The sequence below is a fragment of the Eretmochelys imbricata genome, chromosome 19 (assembly GCF_965152235.1).
Source record: "Eretmochelys imbricata isolate rEreImb1 chromosome 19, rEreImb1.hap1, whole genome shotgun sequence".
Lineage (NCBI taxonomy): Eukaryota > Metazoa > Chordata > Testudines > Cheloniidae > Eretmochelys > Eretmochelys imbricata.
In genome coordinates this window covers 16,105,172-16,126,129 of record NC_135590.1, presented here as the reverse complement: position 1 = coordinate 16,126,129, position 20,958 = coordinate 16,105,172, and the positions used below count along the sequence as shown (strand labels likewise).

The window sequence follows — 20,958 nt, the reverse complement described above, 5'->3', positions numbered from 1 at the left end:
CCACCCCAGGTATAAGACCTGCTTGAACCAGCAGTGCATCAAGGCCCTGAGCTAGCTAAAGGAAAGTGGATTTAAGAGGCCAGGACCTCTTAGAGGGGAGAGATAGCTCAGTGGTTTGAGCATTGGCCTGCTAAACCCAGCGTTGTGAGTTCAATCCTTGAGGGAGCCATTTAGGGATCTGGGGCAAAAATTGGGGATTGGTCCTGCTTTGAGCAGGGGGTTGGACTAGATGACCTCCTGAGGTCCCTTCCAACCCTGATATTCTGTGATTCTATGACCTCGCCTGAGAACGTCCCGATATTTGTTCAAGACTCCAAGGACCAACAGCAAGAGCAGCCTGTAAACACTGACTGTACAATTGTATTAAGGCACAGCCTAGGTCGCAGGTAACCCGTGGACAGGCATGGATGTGTTTATACATGTACGTGTGTTTACCTGACGTGAACGATCCATCAGGAATATAAAAAGCGCCCACTGTGATTCCAATCAAAATCAGGAATTTGAAGAACCAAAACCTGGATGGGAAGACAAGAGCCAAGAAAAGCCATCTGAGACCGAGGAAGGGAAGCAAGCTGGTGAGGCCCATCTGGGCCGAGTCCTACGCCCACTGACGCTCTTTACTTCTACTTGGAGTTCAACCAACAAGCAGAAGTGCAGTTGACTCATGCTATTTATAGCGCATGGAATCCATGGCAGGTGTTGGCCGGCTGCCCTGTTTCCAGTCAAAAATAAGCCACACCTCTCTCTGGTCAGGAAAATAGTTACCTTTAAAAAAAAAAAATCTGCTGTTGTAGATAAGCTGCTCTGTGATTGGCTTGGAAAACAGAATGTTTACATGCAGCAGCCAATCAGAATACAGCTATTAAATAATGCGAGATAGAAGAACTGTTCCTTTCTTGCACCAGCATTCACTAGGGAAAATAATTAACGCTCTAGTCAGCATTTTATGGAATAGAGCAGTCATAGATCAGCGACGCCTGCTTTAAAATGAGTAAGAACCGCATATTTATCTAGCAGCAGGAGGCTATTACCCTGCAGTAACATCTGCTTCGACCATGAGAGCTGCAGGGAATTCAGGGCCAAAATTTGAGTGTTTGTTTATTTTAAGAGAAATGTTACATACCTACCATTACGAGATTTACCTTTGTACCAGTTCCCCTGCAGGGTTTGCAAACTAAACAATGCAATTGGGCTAGAGCAAACTGGGCGTCAGGACTTCTCAGGGGGTTGTGAGGTTATTACGGGGGGGGGGAGGGGTCGCGAGCTGTCAGCCTCCACCCTAAACCCTGCTTTGCCTCCAGCATTTATAATGGTGTTAAATATATAAAAAAGTGTTTTTAAAATATAATGGGGGGGGGTCGCACTCAGAGGCTTGCTGTGTGAAAGGGGTCACCAGTACAAAAGTCTGAAACCCCCTGGGCTAGAGCATGAGAAACAGAAAACAAAACCGGGGTGCTGCCTAGTTATTGGACTCAATATCCTTCCCTACAAAGGGGGTGAATCCTAATTGCCTTCATTGCAGGAAATCTTTGGTGTGTTTCTGTGGTCTGCATTAGTCAGGAGGTCAGATCAGAGGATCCCTTTCTGGTCTTGAAAACTGAAAAGCAGATTCCCACCATGGAGATGAAAAAGCATCCGCAATATAAAGCAGACAAGATTTTTTTTAATTACTTCATTGTGAACAATCAGTGGCTTGGTTAGTAACACGCCAAGAACATTTTAAAATAATTGTGACTTAAGTGAAGCGCTTCCTGTTAACATCAGGGAGGTGAGATAAATCACAGTAGCCTCACCCATTCTGAATTGCTGCTCTTGGGTCCTTACTGCTCCTCACACAGATCATGATCAAGGCAAAGAGGAAGAAGAACGCAGCCGTTGCAAAGCACATGCGGTACACAGACTTATGACCCAGGAAGGACTTGCAGTTGACACGACCTTGGATGCCTAGATTTGAACTGCCTCCTTCACAAAAGCCAGGAAGCTGTTACAAGGAGAGATGGGGAGAAAACACTTCTGTGAGCACCTCAGAACATTATCTCAGAGCAGTGCCTAGAGACTCCACCAAGATCACGACCATTGTGCTAGGCAGTGAATTTATATAGAGGACTTGTCTACAGATGAAAATTAATCCAGAATAAAGTAAGGTGTGAATCTGAAGTAGATTAATGATTCCTGATCAACTGCATGTGTGGATGCTCTTATTCCAGAACAAGTGCCTCCAAATTAGCTTAACCAACTTTCAAAAAATAAGTGCATTCAGCTGATTTGTAATAAGGCATTCTAATTCTGGAACTGAGTTAGTCAGGAACAGCTATTCTGGAATAACTCCCCATGTAGACAAACCCAGAATAAGACTCAGTCCATCCCTTGAGCTAATAGGCAAAACAAAGGGGTGAGAGTGGAAGCAGAGGTGAGGTGACTTGGCCAATGTCACATAGCAGGCCAGCAGCAGAACCAGGAATAGAACCCATGCCTCCCATATCCCAGTCTAGTACCCTAGTCACTCCACCATGCTAGGTAATTATTTTTCCTTTTTAACTGGGATTTCAGGGGAAATAGGTCCCGGTCTGGCAAGCAGCTCTGTGCTGGCAAACCCTTTACGGTTTCTGTGCAAAGGCAGAGTTATTTGCAGGACCAGGGGCCTTTAATTCTCTACAAGTTTAGGCAAAGGGAGGTGGTAGCCAGAGTCTGACTGGTTTCACAACATCTCTTTGTAGCTTGTACACAAGGACTGACGAGAATTCCCCGAGTTCTCACCAGAAATGTAACTGTTCCTCTTTGGGGGAAAATATTTAGTGAATGTGCTGCTGGCAAGGGTGCAGTCCGCAAGACACAGACAGCTCTAGCAGCGGGAGTATCATCTCCCACCAGTGAGCCTCAGCCTTAATATGGAGTGACTACTTCTAGCAATGGTGGGGGGAGTTAAAATGCACACTTCAATCCCTGAAACATCTTCCTAGGGGATGTGGTGGATTCTCCATCACTGGGCATCTTTAAATGAAGACTGGCTGTGGTCCTGAAAGACACCCCCTCATTGAACCACACGCTCTTGGGCTCCACATAGGAATTATGGGGTGACATTCTAAGAGCTGTGTAACACAGGGCAAATTAGTTTAGCATATGTTAGGATATAGATATTCAGGCCTGTCTGTAAAGGCCTATACTCTAAGAATTTAGATGTATTCTTATCACTTGGCTAGCTATAGAGGTACAAAAGAAAGAATCAAAATCACTGTCTGCCGGTGTAAGGGCCTTCTCTTACTGTGACAGTCTGAGGTCCTGTGCTTAGGCTAAGACCTTTGGCTAAGCAGCAGAGGCAGCCATAAGCTGGGAAGCGAACGGTCACATCCTCACATTCCAAACTAGTCACATTGAAAGAAGGTGCTATTGAACTGTTGGGAATACAATCCTCTCCTGATAGTGCCTATCACCTCCAGAGAAAGGGAAGTGCCTAGAAAATGTAAAAAGAAACTTAGTTTGATAGCATCCTGTCTGGCAAGAACTCATTTATCGATAGCTGGGATGTGAAATCCTCACTTCTGTATTGTTTTGTCATTATAGTTCCCACTTTGCTATTGTTTGTCTGTATAATCTGTCTGGTTCTGTGATTGTTTCTGTCTGCTGTATAATTAATTTTGCTGGGTATAAACTAATTAAGGTGGTGGGATATAATTGGTTACATAATCATGTTTCAATATGTTAGGATTGGTTAGTTAAATTTCAGGAAAATGATTGGTTAAGGTATAGTTAAGCTGAACTCAAGTTTTATTATATAGTCTGCAGACAATCAGGAAGTGAGGGGGTGGGTGTGTATGGGGAAAATGGGAACAGGGAATGTGGGTAAGGAAATTGGAATCATGTTTGGCTAAGGGCAGGAATGGGAACAAGGACACAGGTGTAAGGTTCTGTGGTGTCAGAGCTGGGAAGGAGGACACTAAGGAAGGAAACATGCTTGCTGGAAGTTCACCCCAATAAATATTGAATTGTTTGCACCTTTGGACTTCGGGTATTGTTGCTCTCTGTTCATGCGAGAAGGACCAGGGAAGGAAGCAGGTGAAGGAATAAGCCCCCTAACAGCATAATTTAGACTTAATCTATTAATTCAGTCTTCATGACCCATTGGTTACTCAGCCAGTTACAATGCCAGAATGGGACTGAGGCAGCATGGCCCAATGGACAGCGAGTTGTGAGAACTGGGTGATAAGTCACATTGTCTCACTGTGCCTCAGTTTCCCCATCTGAAAGGAGAGTTAATAACACCCTCTCTTTATAAGGCACATTAGGATCTCTGGGTGATGGAAAGGGAACACTAAGTGCTAAGTATTAATATCATTTTTCCTTTCTTCAACATGTCAGAGGGCTTCATTGTTTAAATCCTCTTTCCCCGTTACGTTTTCTGACACCCACCCCCACAACCTCAGTTCACGCTTTGCTTCTGCCTTTGCTCAGAGGTCCCACGTCAGTGAGGTAGGGCGGGACATTGGAAATGCTGCTTACCTTGTGCAGCTGTTCTTCCACACCGGGTATGATCATGATAATGGATACCAGTGTGCCCAGGAAGAGGAAGAAGGTGAAGATGAGGCGGGAGATGGTGGAGTTCCTTGAGGAGGGGCAGCAGCCGCACAGGAGGCAGGGAGCTGAGCCGCACAGACATGACACCTGGCAATGGAAGAGTCAAACTGAGCAAACAGCGCAGAACAAGAGATGGTATTGGGTGCCATGGCCAATTTGCTTCCTGCCACGGGACTAGAACCTGGACTCCGCAGTCCCTGCCCCCATGAAGAAACGGCACCTGGTTGCCTAAAAGGAGAGGGCTTCCCTCTGTCACCCCAAACCTAACCGTGAGGGGCCATTATACAAAGGGGAAGGTGCAGGTTAGGCAGGGCGGTGAGAGACCCAGGGTATGACAAGGTTTGGCTGACAAGCAGTGGGATGGGCAGAGCCCAGGCTGAGAGATTCTAAGGCCAGAGGCACCACTGTGCTCAGCCAGTCTGACCTGCATCACACAGGCCTGAGGACTGCCCTGAATTCAGATAAAAGAATCTCTCTACTCCTACTCGAGATTCCCGTTCTCACATCCCAGGATTGCATTAGCCCTTCTGGCCACAGCATCGCACTGGAAGCTCATGTCCAGCTGAGCATCCACCCCCAAGTCTCCTCTCAGAGGAGCTGATTTCCAGGTTACATAACAAATCTGTAATAGAGCCAGGAATTGAACCTAGAACTCCCCAGTCCCTGGCTGGTATCATAACCACAAGACCATCCTTTAGCGCACTGTAGCCTGTGAACCTGATGCTGGTCTCACACTGATCAAATATTGCAATAACTCAATTGCAATCAAAGGAGTTAAACCAGAATGAGGTCAAAGTCTGGCCCCGAGTGCCTTAGGGCACTAGTGGTAGCAATGAGGATGGAAGAACTAGTGTGGACTAGCAGTCAGTGTTTTCACCACCATGTGGTCCAACTCTGCTCTGAACAGGTGAACAGCACTGGACTCCCAGCCTGCTACACCAGGGCTCCCCCAGAGAGCTGTCCCAAGTGGGAAATCCTAGGGGAAAGGCCAGTGCTGACACAGAGCTTTAGTGAGTTCTGTTACAGTTTGCTTCCAACCACACTGGCTGGTCAAACTATAACAGGCTTCTGCATGGCAATTTGCCTTGTATAGATGATAATTATCCCTAGCTCTTACTTAGCTCTTCTCATCTGTAGATCCTAAAGTGCTTTACAAAGAGGTCAGTATCATTACCTCCTTTTTACAGATGGGGAAACTGAGGCACAGAGCTGTCAAGTGATTTGCCCACAATCAGACAGCAGGCCAGTGGCAGAGCCAGGGATAGACCCCAGGTCTCGAGTCTCAGTTCAGTGCCCTAGCCACCAGGCCATACTGCCTCCACTGCACCTATTCCACTTTCACCTAGTCAGACCGTGTCTGCTCTGGATTCCCAGGCTGCCAGCACCATGGCACCAGAGTGCAGAGCAGTGACTTAGCTAATTCAGCATAGGCTGAAGAAGTGGCAGCAGAGCAGCTACATGGTCATTCCACTGCCAAGGGGGATCCTTCCTCCCTTCGGGCCGTGCACTGCAAACAGAGTCTGAATACTGGATTGAGAGGATACCTGAAAAGGACTCTGTGATGCTGGCAGGCCAGATGCCAGCTCTTGCCCAGGCTGCGGGCATTCGCTAAGAACTAACAGCCTCGTAGCTGGAGACCAGCGCAGGTCACCTGTATGTTAGTTTTGCTCAAAGTAGGTATTAGTCTCCTAGGAATGTATTCAGTGTTTAGACTCTGTGAAATGCTTGTCAACTGCTGCCTGCGTTTATCTCCCTTGTAACGTCTGGATTCCAGGCTATAAGAAAACACATACGTTTTGGTTCATAACTTTAAAAAATGTTTGCCCTGAATTTGTGAACTCAGGATCCGGAATCATCACCCTGCCCACCCAGAAGGGCTCTCGATATCAAACAGCCCATAAAGAATGATCGGTTGGTTCATGGCCCTATTGCACCTGGGAAATGCTACCTGCAAGGAAGCTCCTTCTGTCAGCTTGGAAGCTGAATGAAGAAAATAAAAACAAAGCCACAGGAAAATTTTCCATCTTTTTGGCTGTTTAAACTCTAAAGGGCTAGAGGCTCTAAACTGAAACCAAAGATCTCCAGGGTCTCATTCCTTGGCCTGCCCTGAAAGACACTTTGAATGGACAGATCACTACAACTCTATCACTCTTAGGATTTAGATGGTAACTCATTGGTTTGTGTATGTTTGCTTGTTTTAACCTGTAAATAACTCTCCTATTCCTTTTTCCTAGTTAATAAACGTTTAGGTAGTTTATTACAGGATTGGCTACAGGCGTTGTCTTTGGGGCAAGATCCAGGGCACCAACTCATCTGGGGGTAAATGACTGGTCTCTTGGGACCGGAAGCAACCTGAACCTGATGTGTTTTTTTGGGTAAGTGAACATTTATCACTAAATCCAGTTTGTATGGGTGACAAGATAGACAGGAGAGTCTAAGGGGAATGTCTGTGACTCCATGGTAAGACGGTTATGGTAATCCAGGAGATCACATTTGTTACCGGCTTGGTGAAATCTAATTCCAGAACATACCTGTCATAAACATACAGCTAAGGGTAGCATAAAATCCCTCCTTTACCTGTAAGAGGTTAATCAGTTCCATTAACCTAGTTGGCACCTGACCAAAAGGACCATTGGGGAAAGAAGATACTTTCAAATCTGGGGGGGGTGGGGGAGGTTTTGTTGTGCTCTCTGTGTGTTCCCTCTTGAGACAAAGAGAGAGACCAAGCAGGTAATCCAGCTCCTACTGAAACGATACATCTAAAATTACAGAAATTGTAAGTAATAGCAAGGAAATGCGTCAGATTCTCTTTTGTTTTAGCTTGTGAATTTTCCCTATGCCTAGAGGGAGGTTTATTTCTGTTTTGTAACTTTGAACTTGAGCCTAGAGGGGAATCCTCTGTGTTTTAAATCTTTTTATTAGCCTCTAAAATTACCTTCCATCCTGATTTTACAGAGGTGCTTCTTTTACTTTATTTTTTTTTTATAACAAAGTTCTTCTTTTAAGAACCTGATTGGTTTTTAGTGTCCTAAAAACCCAAGGGTCTGGTCTGTGCTCACCTTGTTAACCTATTTGGTTGGTATATTATTCTCAAGTCTCTCCAGTAAATGGGGTGAAGGGGCTTGGGGGGATATTTGGGCGGGGGGGGGGAAATAGGGCTCCAAGTGGCCCCTCCTTGCATGTTTGTTTAAATCACTTGGTGGTGGCAGCAATACCGTCCAAGGACAAGGGAAGAAATTTGTGCCTTGGGGAAGTTTTTAACCTAAACTGGTGGAATATAAGCTTAGGGGTCTTTCCTGAGGGTCCCCACATCTGTACCCCAGAGTTCAGAGTGGGGAGGGAACCCTGACAACACTACTGATTTGGGGTGTCTGCCCTGTGGTAGGCACTCAGAGTCATGAGCCACTCCAGACAGCGTGACAGCCTCTAGTATAATATGGGAGGTGGAAGTACTGTCTTGTTCAGGTTACACAATTGAAGAGGCCTCCTGGAGAGGAGTGTGTATATGTTATATGACAAGCTGCATAAAGAAAAAAGAGCATTTGAAGTTAAGTCATGGGGGGGAATGTTACAGGAATTGAAAGTGGATTTAAATTTTAGCATTTTTGTGGGGCGAAAAGTGAACCCGTAAAACCCCTAGCATGACAGACTGACTGCTGCTTGACAGAGGCTGGGAAAGGAAGTTCTCCTCTTTGGAGTTTCTTTGCAGAGTCGCACGCTTCTGTGTGTAAGAGGACTGTTGCTAGCTCCCAGTACTAAAAGGGGGAAGGGTCGATGGGGAATCAGGACCCTGAGACTGACAGCCCCCAGGAACAATGGGGAGAGGCCAATGCTCCAGGTGAGCCTGAATGACAGGGCGGGCAGGTTAATCAGGGAGTCAGGAGGCCAGGGAGGTCCCGTCCTCTGTGTGAGCTGGTATTGCCTGGGTCAGACAGAGTGGGGCCGAGCTAAGGAGCAAGCAGGGGCCCGAGCTGCGCTGGGGAGTAGAGCTGGGCCAGATCCCGAGGGACCAGAAAAGCAGCCCAGAGAGAGCAGACCCTGTCCTGGGAGCAGAGCTGCAGCCCCAAAGCCAGAGGCACAGCCCAGAGACAGCAGACTTGCCCTGGGAGCAGAGCTGCAGCAACCAGAGCCAGAGGGGCCAGAAAAGCAGCCCAGGAAGCAGGTCAGTGCTGGGAGCAGAGTCACAGAAGCAGCCTGCAGAACAGACCTGTCCTGGGAGCAGAGCTGCAGCAACCAGAGCCAGAGGGGCCAGAGAAGCAGCCCAGGGAGCTGGAGGCAGAGCAGCAGCCATGCTGAGGCAGAATGGAGCTGGAGCTGGGGCTGGAGCAGTCTGGAGCTGGGTGCGGTGAGCAGCTGGGGAGAGCGAGGGGGACCCTGGGCAGTAGGCCCAGCACAGGGAGACCCCTCAGCCAGGAGGCTCTGCAGGCCAGACTCGGAGGGGGACTGGTAACCCTGAGCGGGCGGAGGCAACGCTGGGAAGAAGGGCCCTGCCACCTAGAGCCTGTAGCCACCACCAGAGCAAGTGTCCAACCCACAGCAGCCCTGCAGCACGGCCAGGGCCTGAGCAGGAGGCCTGGGACTTACAAGGAACAGACCGTGAACTGCCCTGACATTCCAGAGACACTGTTTGTGACATTCCCTGCCACAGAGCAGGGTGATGTGTTTCCTTCAACCTTTCCCATTTTTTCTTATTCTTTTTTTAAAATTAATTGTTGATTAAATAACTTGCATTTGCTTTAACTTGTATGTAATGGCCATTGGGTCAAAGAAGTGCCCAGTGCAGAGAGAGTACCCCGGAGTGGGGACACCCTAGCCCCTGTCCTAGGTGACCACAGCAGGGTTGGGGGTCGAGCCCCCCAGGAATCCTGGGCCTGTCCTTGTTGGGGTTGCGAGGACTCTGCCAGGCAGGAGAGTGGAAGGGGAGTCCTCAAGGGCAGGGAGGCCACTGGGTAAAGGAAGTGGGAGAGAGGACTCAGATCCTTTTGCTAGCCCACTTCACCTGGGTAGTACAGAAGCCAGGAAAGTTCCCCACAATAGCGGGCCTATTCCCCCGCTTACATGTGTTTACCTCAGCTGGGCTCCGTTACCCAACCTTTCATATTACAGCCACGATTTACCTGCCTAGTTTTAAACTTCTCATTATGCAGAAGTGGCTTTTCCAATATTCACCCAAATCAACAGGGTTCTGCCTATTGGTGCCTGAAACTTTGGAACTGGTCCGAGTGGTGTTCAAGAGTAATCACGTTACAGACAAGAAATGCCTCCCGGAGCTGATACTGAGGCCTCACGTCACTTGGTCAATGACAGGTTTCAGAGCAGCAGCCGTGTTAGTCTGCATTCGCAAAAAGAAAAGGAGGACTTGTGGCACCTTAGAGACTTTCACTTGGTCAGGAGTTAAAAGGATACTAAATTGCACATTTTTAGGCAAAAACGGTCAGTACTGTATTAAAGTAGGCAGCGTGACCCTGCACGCACACAAGGGGGAAGAGCTAAAGTTGCGTGTTCGTCTTACTCTAACTTTCTGACTTCCTGGCTTTTTCAATCCTGCATTGTGCAACTTGATTGCTCTCTGAATGTGGCTCATTTGTATGGAACTTTCAAAGGGTTTGTTTTTTAAAGCAGGAGAAATAACAAGAGGATTTAAGAAAAAAGCAAAATAAAAAAATAGAAAGCATTAGTTTCTGTTATCTATGAATCCCTAAGCAGCGATTACTACCCCATCTGGAAGGAAGCTAACACAAGCAGTAGGTCCTTGTTAGGACAGCACGTCCATGAAGAAAAGATTAAGTTACCATGGAGGAGAGAGATACCACCCTTAGTTGACTGACACATGCTCAAAACTTCTGGAAGAAGCAAGGGAATCAAAAAAACGACCTTGTCTTTTAATCAAGAGCTGAACATTAAGACAAGTATGAGGAATGAAAAGTCACTGCTGTAATTTTGAGCTTAAGGGTGTTTAAGGTTGTCAAATTCTGTCCCAGCGCAGAGACCAAAACATGGCAGTGTACACGAGCTAAATTGCTAAGGAAAATCTCTCCCATGTATACTTCATACATGATTTGCCCAGTGCCCATAACTTTGGCAAATCAAAACTTTTTTCCAAATCAAGATCATACTCTAATACTAACAGCTGGCTCTTATCCAGCGCTTGTCATCCACAGAGCTCAAAAAAAGCTGAGTACCAACCCTTTTACAGATTGGGAAATTGAGACACAGAGAGATTAAGTGGTTTGCCCAAGTGAGAGAACCAGGAATAGACTCAGTCCACTGGACCATGCTAATTCTCACTGTTTCCAGGCCAAATTTCAATTTTAAAATTTCATACAGTTTTCCTATAGTTTAAATGGGTAAAAACAAAAGTTGTGATTTTTTTTTTAAAGGCAGTAACACAAATATTGTTTCTCCCATTTTCTGCTTCAAAACAGTCTCACTCTCCTTTGGTCAGCAAGTTAAAGAAGTATGGGCTGGCTGAATGCACTATAAGGTAGGTAGAAAGTTGGCTAGATTGTCGGGCTCAACGGGTAGTGATCAATGGCTCCATGTCTAGTTGGCAGCCGGTGTCAAGTGGAGTGCCCCAGGGGTCGGTCCTGGGGCCGGTTTTGTTCAATATCTTCATAAATGATCTGGAGGATGGTGTGGATTGCACTCTCAGCAAATTTGCAGATGATACTAAACTGGGAGGAGTGGTAGATACGCTGGAGGGCAGGGATAGGATACAGAGGGACCTAGACAAATTGGAGGATTGGGCCAAAAGAAATCTGATGAGGTTCAGTAAGGATTAGTGCAGGGTCCTGCACTTAGGACGGAAGAACCCAATGCACAGCTACAGACTAGGGACCGAATGGCTAGGCAGCAGTTCTGCGGAAAAGGACCTAGGGGTGACAGTGGATGAGAAGCTGGATATGAGTCAGCAGTGTGCCCTTGTTGCCAAGAAGGCCAATGGCATTTTGGGATGTATAAGTAGGGGCATAGCGAGCAGATTGAGTCCCCCTCTATTCGACATTGGTGAGGCCTCATCTGGAGTCCTGGGTCCAGTTTTGGGCCCCACACTACAAGAAGGAGGTGGATAAATTGGAGAGAGTCCAGCGAAGGGCAACAAAAATGATTAGGGGTCTGGAACACATGACTTATGAGGAGAGGCTGAGGGAATTGGGATTGTTTAGCCTGCAGAAGAGAAGAATGAGGGGGGATTTGATAGCTGCTTTCAACTACCTGAGAGGTGGTTCCAGAGAGGATGGTTCTAGACTATTCTCAGTGGTAGAAGAGGACAGGACAAGGAGTAATGGTCTCAAGTTGCAGTGGGGAAGGTTTAGGTTGGATATTAGGAAAAACTTTTTCACTAGGAGGGTGGTGAAACACTGGAATGCGTTACCTAGGGAGGTGGTAGAATCTCCTTCCTTAGAAGTTTTTAAGGTCAGGCCTGACAAAGCCCTGGCTGGGATGATTTAATCGGGGATTGGTCCTGCTTTGAGCAGGGGGTTGGACTAGATGACCTCCTGAGGTCCCTTCCAACCCTGAGATTCTATGATTCTATGGTCAGAGATCAGCCATGGAAAATTTCAGTCCTAAAACTGTATGTTTTGGAGAATTATGAGTATCTGAAAACAAGGGGCTAGAAGAGAAACTATTTTCCACCCTTCACCCTAGTGGACACGTCCTGCTCCTGCTGTGTGATACGGGCACAGTACAACCGTACTCGGGGATTGCATGACACATCCAAGTGATGTTGCATCCATATTTGGGGAAAAAAATAGCCAGGAAACCAGTATGTTAGAATTAGTGTAACTGAATTACAACATAACTGCTGCTGGTGACACCCTCCCAACACTTCCCTGCACAGAACGTAACACCATCTTATGCTGCTAAAGCAAGGCCCTGGAGCAGTAACAAAGCAAATATCCTTGCTATGTCCACGAGTCGGACAATAGCCAGACCATACATCAATAAGGATCAATAGTTCCACCAATAAGGACAACCTAATATGGAAAGATTAGGGCTTGTTTTTTTTTTTTTTTTTTTTATGATATACAGAAGTGGCTACCGTTTCACTTCCAGGGCATTTGTGACATAATAATGCTACTGATCCCCCAGGCATTTACAGAGTAACAGGAAAAACAGGATTGACACCATCTGAATTTCTAACGTAACAACTAAACAGAACCACCCACACCCACAAGAGAAAGGAAAAAAAACTATTTTCAGACTTTTTTTTGTATCTAATTAAAAAGCAAAAATGGACTAAACCCACTTTTGCCCCATTTCACAGGTCACCTGAATTAAAAATTATGCAAACATCAAATTAGAGAATCATCTAATATTGCCAGAGATCTTATGACACTTGACCATATAGTCCACCTGCTCACTGAGAATTTACTTACTTAGACACACAAAGGCCTCAATTCTCAAAAGAACAGGGGTTTTGAGTGCCAGACACAAGACACCTTAGAAGGGGCAAGTGCTCAACGGTTTCTGAAAATGAGATCTCCTTAAGGTGTCAAGTTGGGCACCAATAATTGTTAGTCAGTTTGGAACATGTAAGGCCAGAGTTCATCTTGAGCCTACAATATTTTCGATCTGATCCCTCTAACAAGCCAGTGACAAGGAGCTCACATTAGCGAAATGCCACTCCCTGGAAATGACAGCATCGCTACCCCGAACATACAGAAGACATGTTCAGTTCAGCTCTGTTGGGATCATTTGTGTGGGAGAAAGATGCAAATTAATGTTTGCTGGGAGAGGGAGGGCATCGTCAATTGCTTCCAATTTTTAAACAGCTATTGTTTGGTTTTGATAATGCAAACATCGGAAAACTTGCAATTTATGCAAGAAAGTATTTCAAACAAAGCAATGCTTCTCTATTTAACTTCTTAGTAATTTCCTTGGGTATTTTCTGATTTATTGCTACTGACTAATGTAGGCCCTGATCCAGCAGTGTACTTAAGCACATGCTTATCTTTAAGCACAAATAGTCCTATGCATTTCAATCCTAAGATTTATTTTTGTTTGTTTGTTTGTTTTTAAAGTGTAGGGCCTAAAAAAATATGAGACCTTTATTGTTTTTAATTTGGGTTTCTTTTTATTTGCTCTCTGAGCCTTTACGGCACACTTGATTCACATTTTCAGGCTTTTCTCCACAACTATGAGAGCTAGATACTTACTTTTCATTTTTAAAAGACAGTTGGGGTTCTCATGCACTGACTTTTCAAGCATCTGGGGCTTCACACTAACCAAAACAATCACAAGAGTGCAAGACCAAAGTTAAGCATGCGCATCAGTGCTTTGCTGGGTTGGGGCCGTAAGCAGTTTCGGACGTGCCTGGGCAGCAGGATGTTAAACGTATGGATTGTTATTGATTCCAAAGGAAGTATACTGGGAGCAAATGCTAATTAAAAAATTAAATACAGCTGTTTTGAGTTCCTCACTACATTTCTGTTATCCTCAAGGGAAAAAAATACATCCACAATGTTTTTGGAGAGTGTTAAAAACAACTGGAGTACTGTGTCCAGTTTTGGGCCCCACACTACAAGAAGGATGTGGAAAAATTGGAAAACGTCCAGCGGAGGGCAACAAAAATGAGTAGGGGGCTGGAGCACATGATTTATGAGGAGAGGCTGAGGGAACTGGAATTGTTTAGTCTGCGGAAGAGAAGAATGAGGGGGGATTTGATAGCTGCTTTCAACTACCTGAAAGGGGGTTCCAAAGAGGATGGCTCTCGACTGTTCTCAGTGGTAGCAGACGACAGAACAAGGAGTAATGGTCTCAAGTTGCAGTGGGGGAGGTTTAGGTTGGATATTAGGAAAAGCTTTTTCACTAGGAGGGTGGTGAAGCACTGGAATGGGTTACCTAGGGAGGTGGTGGAATCTTCCTCCTTAGAGGTTTTTAAGGTCAGGCTTGACAAAGCCCTGGCTGGGATGATTTAATTGGGGATCGGTCCTGCTTTGAGCAGGGGGTTGGACTAGATGACCTCCTGAGGTCCCTTCCAACCCTGATATTCTATGATTCTAATAGAGAGGCAAAAATACACAGGATTTTCCAGGAGCATATGTCATAGCACATGCTCAAAACCTGCAAAGAACTCTTCTTCAGAAATGTTTCAAGGGGACCAGGAAACACCACCACACAGCTTATGCCCAAGAGTTCTGACTAAGTAATGGAGCCTAACAATGCACCAATTAGTCTTCAGGTTTAATGTGAAAAACGTTTTTCAAACATGTTACCAGTCTGTCTTTAAAATCCATGTACCAGCACATCTATGGAGAAATGCAAAAAGATCCTATAATCTCGTATATGCCGACCCTGCATGGTGTGAACTAGTGGGGGGGTGAGGTGCTGGTGAAGTCAAGCAGATTTTATACAGGGGTGAAGGAGGATCCAATTAAGTATAAGCCAGTTGGTACAAGTATCAGAATTTAGTGGTTCAGCTCCAGAGAGAGCAGCAGCTGAATAAATTGTTTCTTAAGTGAACCCACCTGCAAAGTCACTCAGCTTTGTGTATCATCTGAGAGCAGACGGAGACTTTAAAGGCGTTAAAGCCAGGGCGTCTAGAGATTTGTTATTTTAAAATAGAATCTCTACCCAGTCGAGTTTTACCTCTGCGTTTAGCTCACTTCCCTCACACTAGCAGGGCAGAAGTAGCAAAATAAATACAGCTGGCTTCATTTCAGCAGACCGCCCCCAGAGCAAACTTGGTGGCGGGGGAATGTCTCTAGCTAGAAAAAAGAAAAGGAGTATTTGTGGCAACATAGAGACTAACCAATTTATTTGAGCATGAGCTTTCGTGAAGTGAGCTGTAGCTCACGAAAGCTCATGCTCAAATAAATTGGTTAGTCTCTAAGGTGCCACAAGTACTCCTTTTCTTTTTGCGAATACAGACTACCACGGCTGTTACTCTGAAATCTAGCTAGAAAGTTATTCCGTGAGGGGGGAAAGGGAGTCAGAGACACCTACAATATGAACAGGCTGTGGCATGCTGAGCAGCTTCAGAGAGAGAGACTCTTTCAAGACAAAGGCCCAAGTCCTGCTCACTTTACTGACACAAGTAGCCCAACTGAAGTCCAGCCAGATCAGACTCCAATGTTTCATCTTCACTATGTTAGCGACCCCATTGTAAAAACCTAGTGGAGACTTCCCATGAGGCAGGTGAGGTCATCTGCAGGCCAGGTACAGGGCTGACCTCGTGGAAGGCACTACAGGTGTGTAGCTTCCACTAGGATTTTATAGCAGGATAGCCAACACCAGTTAAGTTATCCCACAGCGACAGACTCTTTAGTAGGGAAGACATCGCCTGAGAATGGAACAGTTAAGAGTGCTGTCCAGCTTACTATCAGCACCAGACTGCAGGGCAATGCTACCATCACACGCCTGGGAGACATCAGTCCTGACAGCAAAGCTACCTTCACAGCCGAGACTGTACTTTCGTTCCCGTTTCCAGCGGACCAGTTTCAAACAAAACTTCTGGGCTGAAAGTTTATGCAGCTGTTTCTTCCTGTTGGATAGCCCAGAAACAGTGATTTTCGGTCAAAAAAGTTATTCACCGTCTTCTCGCTACAGAATGTGTGATCTACTAAGCTTGAAAAAGAAAAGTTATTTAAAGAAGTTGCATAAAGGAAGTTAACATGTGACACATGTGCCAGACATTACTTTCCTTACAGACCAAAGTATGCTGTGATCTATAAACATTTATTTCAGTGGCCACTCATGTTCTTCCTTTTTAAAACCCTTAAGAAATTAAATTACCCGTCTCCCCCAAAAGTGCAGCATTACTGCCAAGAATCAACAGGCACAAAAGCCAGGAAACTCAAGTTATAGTTCTCATTCTGAATTTAAAAAGTGACCTGCAAAATAATTATAATGTGGTTGGCAAAGGCATAACATTTAACATCTACAAGAATGTAAACAATGTTACAGTGGTTGAGTATACCAGAACTTTGCATATACTGAGTAGAGAGTCTAATTTTAAATTCTCTGTCATGACTATTCATTACCTATTGGTTAAATTCTGGGTGCTCTATAGCAGTGGTTCTCAACCAAGGGTACGTGTACCCATAGGAGAATGCAGAGGTCTTCCAGGGGGTACATCAACTCATCTAGAGTTTTACCTAGTTTTAAAACAGGCTACATAAAAAGCACTAGCAAAGTCAATACAAACTAAAATTTCACGCAGACAATGACTTGTTTATACTGCTCTATCTACTATACACTGAAATGTAAGTACAATATTTATATTCCAATTGGTTTATTTTGCAATTATAGGGTAAAAATGAGAAACTCAGCAATTTTTCAGTGCGAGTGTGCTGTGACACTTGTATTTTTATGTCTAATTTTGTAAGCAAGTAGTTTTTAAATGAGATGAAACCTGGGGGTAGACAAGACAAATCAGACTCCTGAAAGGGGTGCAGTAGTCTGGAAAGGTTGAGAGCCACTGCTTTATAGTGTTGCATTAACAGTTTTTTTGTATTAAATATCATTAATCTCCAGTGTAATACTGAATCCCTGGGCACTGTGGTCTCTTTGATATCTTACCATACCTTTCCTCGTTCTCAGAGCAGGCTACTGCACTTTAAGAGAGAACATAAGAATGGCCATACTGGGTCAGACCAATGGTCCATCTCGTCCAGTATCCTGTCTTCCAAAAATGGCCAGATGCTTCAGAGGGAATGAACGGAACAGGCAATCATCAAGTGATCCATCCCCTGTCGTCCACCCCCAGCTTCTGACAAACAGAGGCTAGCAACACTCAGAGCATGGGGTTGCACCCCTGCCCATCCTGGCTACTAGCCACTGATGGACCTATCCTCCAGGGACTTATCCAGTTCCATTCTCACATGTGCTTGCAATTTAAAAACTTCCTAGACAGAAGAAGCTTGGCCATAACCACTTCACCTAAGCCTGCTGAACCCACTCATTACACACATCTCTGCTCCCTCACCAGTGCATCCTCCAGAAGACTGGGAGGAAGGGTTGCTTTAAGACAAAAATGAAACTGAGCAGCTAATGTGTTTTGTCATATTACGGAACCTGACACTGGGGGTCAAATTCTGGTGCACTGTGTAAAAATAGGCTCACAGCTATGTGCTCACATACCATAGTACAGAACTAGATCCCGGCTAGTAAGAGGATCAGCCTCCACATGGATTATTTCCACCAGCAGCACAAATAATCTGTGCCAGGGAGGTTGCATCATTCCTGTCACTTGGTGAGGGGCCCGCATGCATAACCATAAAAGAACAGATCCTCAGCTGGTGTCAACCGCTACAGCGCCACTGAAGTCAATGGAAATACAACCATTTCTGCTTCCTGCGGATCTGCCACAGTGACCACAGTCCCTGCCTCCAGAATGACCCTCTGGCTTTTGGGGGAGAAAACCAGAACGGGGGTTGCAAACTGCCAGCACATGCTCTCAGACCACAGACCGATTATCTGGCACTTACATACGTGCACAAAGAACGTTCAGCTAGAGTCTGCGATACATTTCCTACCTGAGGCCTCCAAACATTGTTCACAATCATACAAACTGAGCTTTAAACACCCTAACGCAGGAGGCTGCAGGCCACTTGTTACAACTGCCTTTGGAGCATTTTGTCAGGTTGTGAAACCAACTCAGTTCCAGCCAGTATCGGCCACCTGATACTACTCTCAGTTATGTTGCAATAATTACTAGGCCTGGCGGCTACAAGTAGGCCCTGGTGATCCTGTTCTGAAGTTAATTTACATTGGCCTCCTTCCAACAGGTAATCACATAGAGGTGTGTTTAGAGGAAAACAAACTGGTGTTTAAACTTCCATCTTGGGTAGGTCCCTTTAATAATATCTTGGTGCTTTCACACACAAGGAGGGTGTGAGTCGATTGCAAAAGCACATGTGATTCAATGAGAAAGAGGTATCGGGGGAGCGGGGGGAGCCGTGTTAGTCTGTATCCACAAAAACAACAAGGATTCTGGTGGCACCTTAAAGACTAACAGATTTATTTGGGCATAAGCTTTCATGGGTAAAAAAACACTTCTTCAGATGAGAAAGAAGATTCAGAGCACATTTGTACATATATTTTGTATATATATAGTGTGTGTGTGTGTGTGTTTTCAAGCTCCTAAGCATTTTCACCCTACTACTGTGCCTATCATAGACAGGTCTGAAGCACTGGGAAGGAAACATTTGACTAGGAAGATAGGACACGCCACTGAAAGCCTGGATCAGATGACAGTGTTGCTAAAGAAAACTCCCAAACATTACCCCAAAAGTCTAGAAGACCCTCCCACACATTAAAATTACACATGGCACAGTTTGAAAGAAAACTAAAAACTGATAAAGCCCTGGTATTTAATAGACAAACATTACTTATTTTAGCTTGATCTAACTAAAATACCTACATTAAAGAAAAAAAACTAGTAATGTTTAGGGCAGCGGTCCCCAACCTTTCTGTGGGAATAGCATATTCTCGGCAGCATTTTGGTGGGCGGTTCTCCGGTGGCCACGCTTGGCGGTGGCATTTCCACGGCGTGGTGTCCTGTAGGCGCACAAAAATGCCCTGGTGGGCGCCATGGCATTGGTCCGCGTTGGGAACCACTGGTTTAGGGGATTCTTTTTGGCTATCTGAGAAGTGGAAGGGTGTTTTACCTTTTAAGAGTTCTTTACTTTCTGTTGTGAAGAATTTATGCTAGTGCCACATTTACCAATTTCGAGTCTGATCCTGCAAACCCGAGGTCATGAGAGTTGTCCCATTGGGAGTACTCATTCTTGTGTTCGCAGGATTGGGTCCTGCCTCCTTACACCTCATGGTTTTATTTGCCTTAACAAAATCTGCAATTTTGTTTTAAAATGTCAACATGTAAAAACATTACACTGCTGCTTTAAGCCATAAAACCACACAGTCTTTCTTGATAAAGAACTTCCTTGAGGTTTGTCTCATAAACAGTCACAAAAGATGCATGCCACAAACACAAACAGTTTCTGGCTTTGAAAGAACAAGAAACAAATTTCATGCACATTACTCTAACTGGCTATACAGTCCTCTCTCATTTTAAAACCAAGCGTGCGTATGTGTGTGTATATATATGTGCAAGCTTTGAGTAACAACTAACTAGTCACTTTAACAATAAGCCATACACAGTTCTGTATTATTTTATACACTCCGGCTTTTAAGTTTAGGGAGATTGGGAGAATCCAAAATTTGCAAAGAATTTGTAGACAGGAAATTAAATACCATGATCAAGTTTTGCAATAAATATTTTAGACACTTTAGAAATATTTAGAGATACAAAAAGGCTCCCACACAAGTTTTATGTTGCACAACATATGGTGATACATGGACTTCCTTCTGACCTCACTCCCCTAATGTACACTGTTGGCTTTATTTGAAGGTTTAGGAGGTTGGAAAGATGACTAAGAAATTGGTTAGTCTCTAAGGTGCCACAAGTCCTCCTGTTCTCTTTAAGAATTTATAGTGATTGAAGCATTTTGTCTAGAAGAGAAGTGGAGAACACATTCATTTATTAAAGAAAAAAAATATCAAACTTTCAAATGACTCTTTATATTTCAACAGAGAACAAAAAGCAACTCAAGAGAGGGTTACAGCCAGCAAGGCGCAGGTAACAAGGCTTAGCGGGACAGAGTCAACTTCAGGGGGAAGAGAAGAACAAATCTGAGCCCCTGCAAAAAGGCAGATCTTCGCCCCCGGGAACAAAGGGAACTCGGAGGGAAAGAAAGGAGCAGAGAGAGACAATCAGCAGGGGAGAGGGGGATAGGAAAAGTGGGACGGGGGAAACAGAGAACGAAAAGGGGATGGAAGAAGAGGGACCCAGAAGGCTGGCGGGAGCAGACCAGATCGAGAGAAGCACCCCGGAGAAAGACAGAGGGGAGCGGGCGGCGGGGCACGCCGGAGAGGGCGCTGCCCGGAGCGGGGCACTCACGCAGCTCAGCAGGGAGCAGACCCCCAGGCAGGCTCCCATGGCGCAGGACGCTCCGGGCGCAGCAAGCCCCGCTCCAGCCGGCTCCCGGGGTTACAATGTTCCCGGCGCTCGGCCGCTCTCCGGCCCCTTCCGCCCCTGCGCTCGGCTCGTTCCGCCGGGCCCCGCCCGCCCAGCACCTGGCCCGCCGGCCTGAGTCACGCATGGGCCGGGCGGGGCTGGCGCGGGGTCCCTGGGCTGGCCGCTGGCCACGCACCCGCTGGAGGCGAAGGGCGGCCACATTCCCCGGCCCCTGGGTGCCTGCAGCCTCCAGAGACCAGCCCGCTCTGTGCCAGAGCCTGGGGCGTGCAATGCCCCGCTCCCCCTCCTAGCTGGCCAGGGCTCCCCTCAGCATCCCCCCGGGATGGTGCATTTTGCATGTGGCAGCAAAGGAGTCCGTGATGGCGGGGGGCCGGGGCTAATCAAAGGGCAGGATCCCCGTTCAA

General features: G+C 45.9%; 1 protein-coding gene across 1 annotated transcript in view; it reads right to left on the bottom strand.

Annotated features, from left to right (window-relative positions):
* Positions 1–20,600, bottom strand: part of SERINC2 (serine incorporator 2) — a 31,932-nt gene extending 11,332 nt beyond the window's left edge. Inside the window, exons 1-4 of the mRNA XM_077838051.1 lie at positions 20,477–20,600; positions 4,498–4,659; positions 1,794–1,981; positions 436–515 (exon numbers count right to left, since the gene is read on the bottom strand). Coding sequence (XP_077694177.1) covers positions 436–515; positions 1,794–1,981; positions 4,498–4,659; positions 20,477–20,515 — 469 coding nt within the window. The 5' untranslated portion in view covers positions 20,516–20,600. The remainder of the gene's footprint in view (positions 1–435; positions 516–1,793; positions 1,982–4,497; positions 4,660–20,476) is intronic.
* Positions 20,601–20,958: the final 358 nt, after the last annotated feature.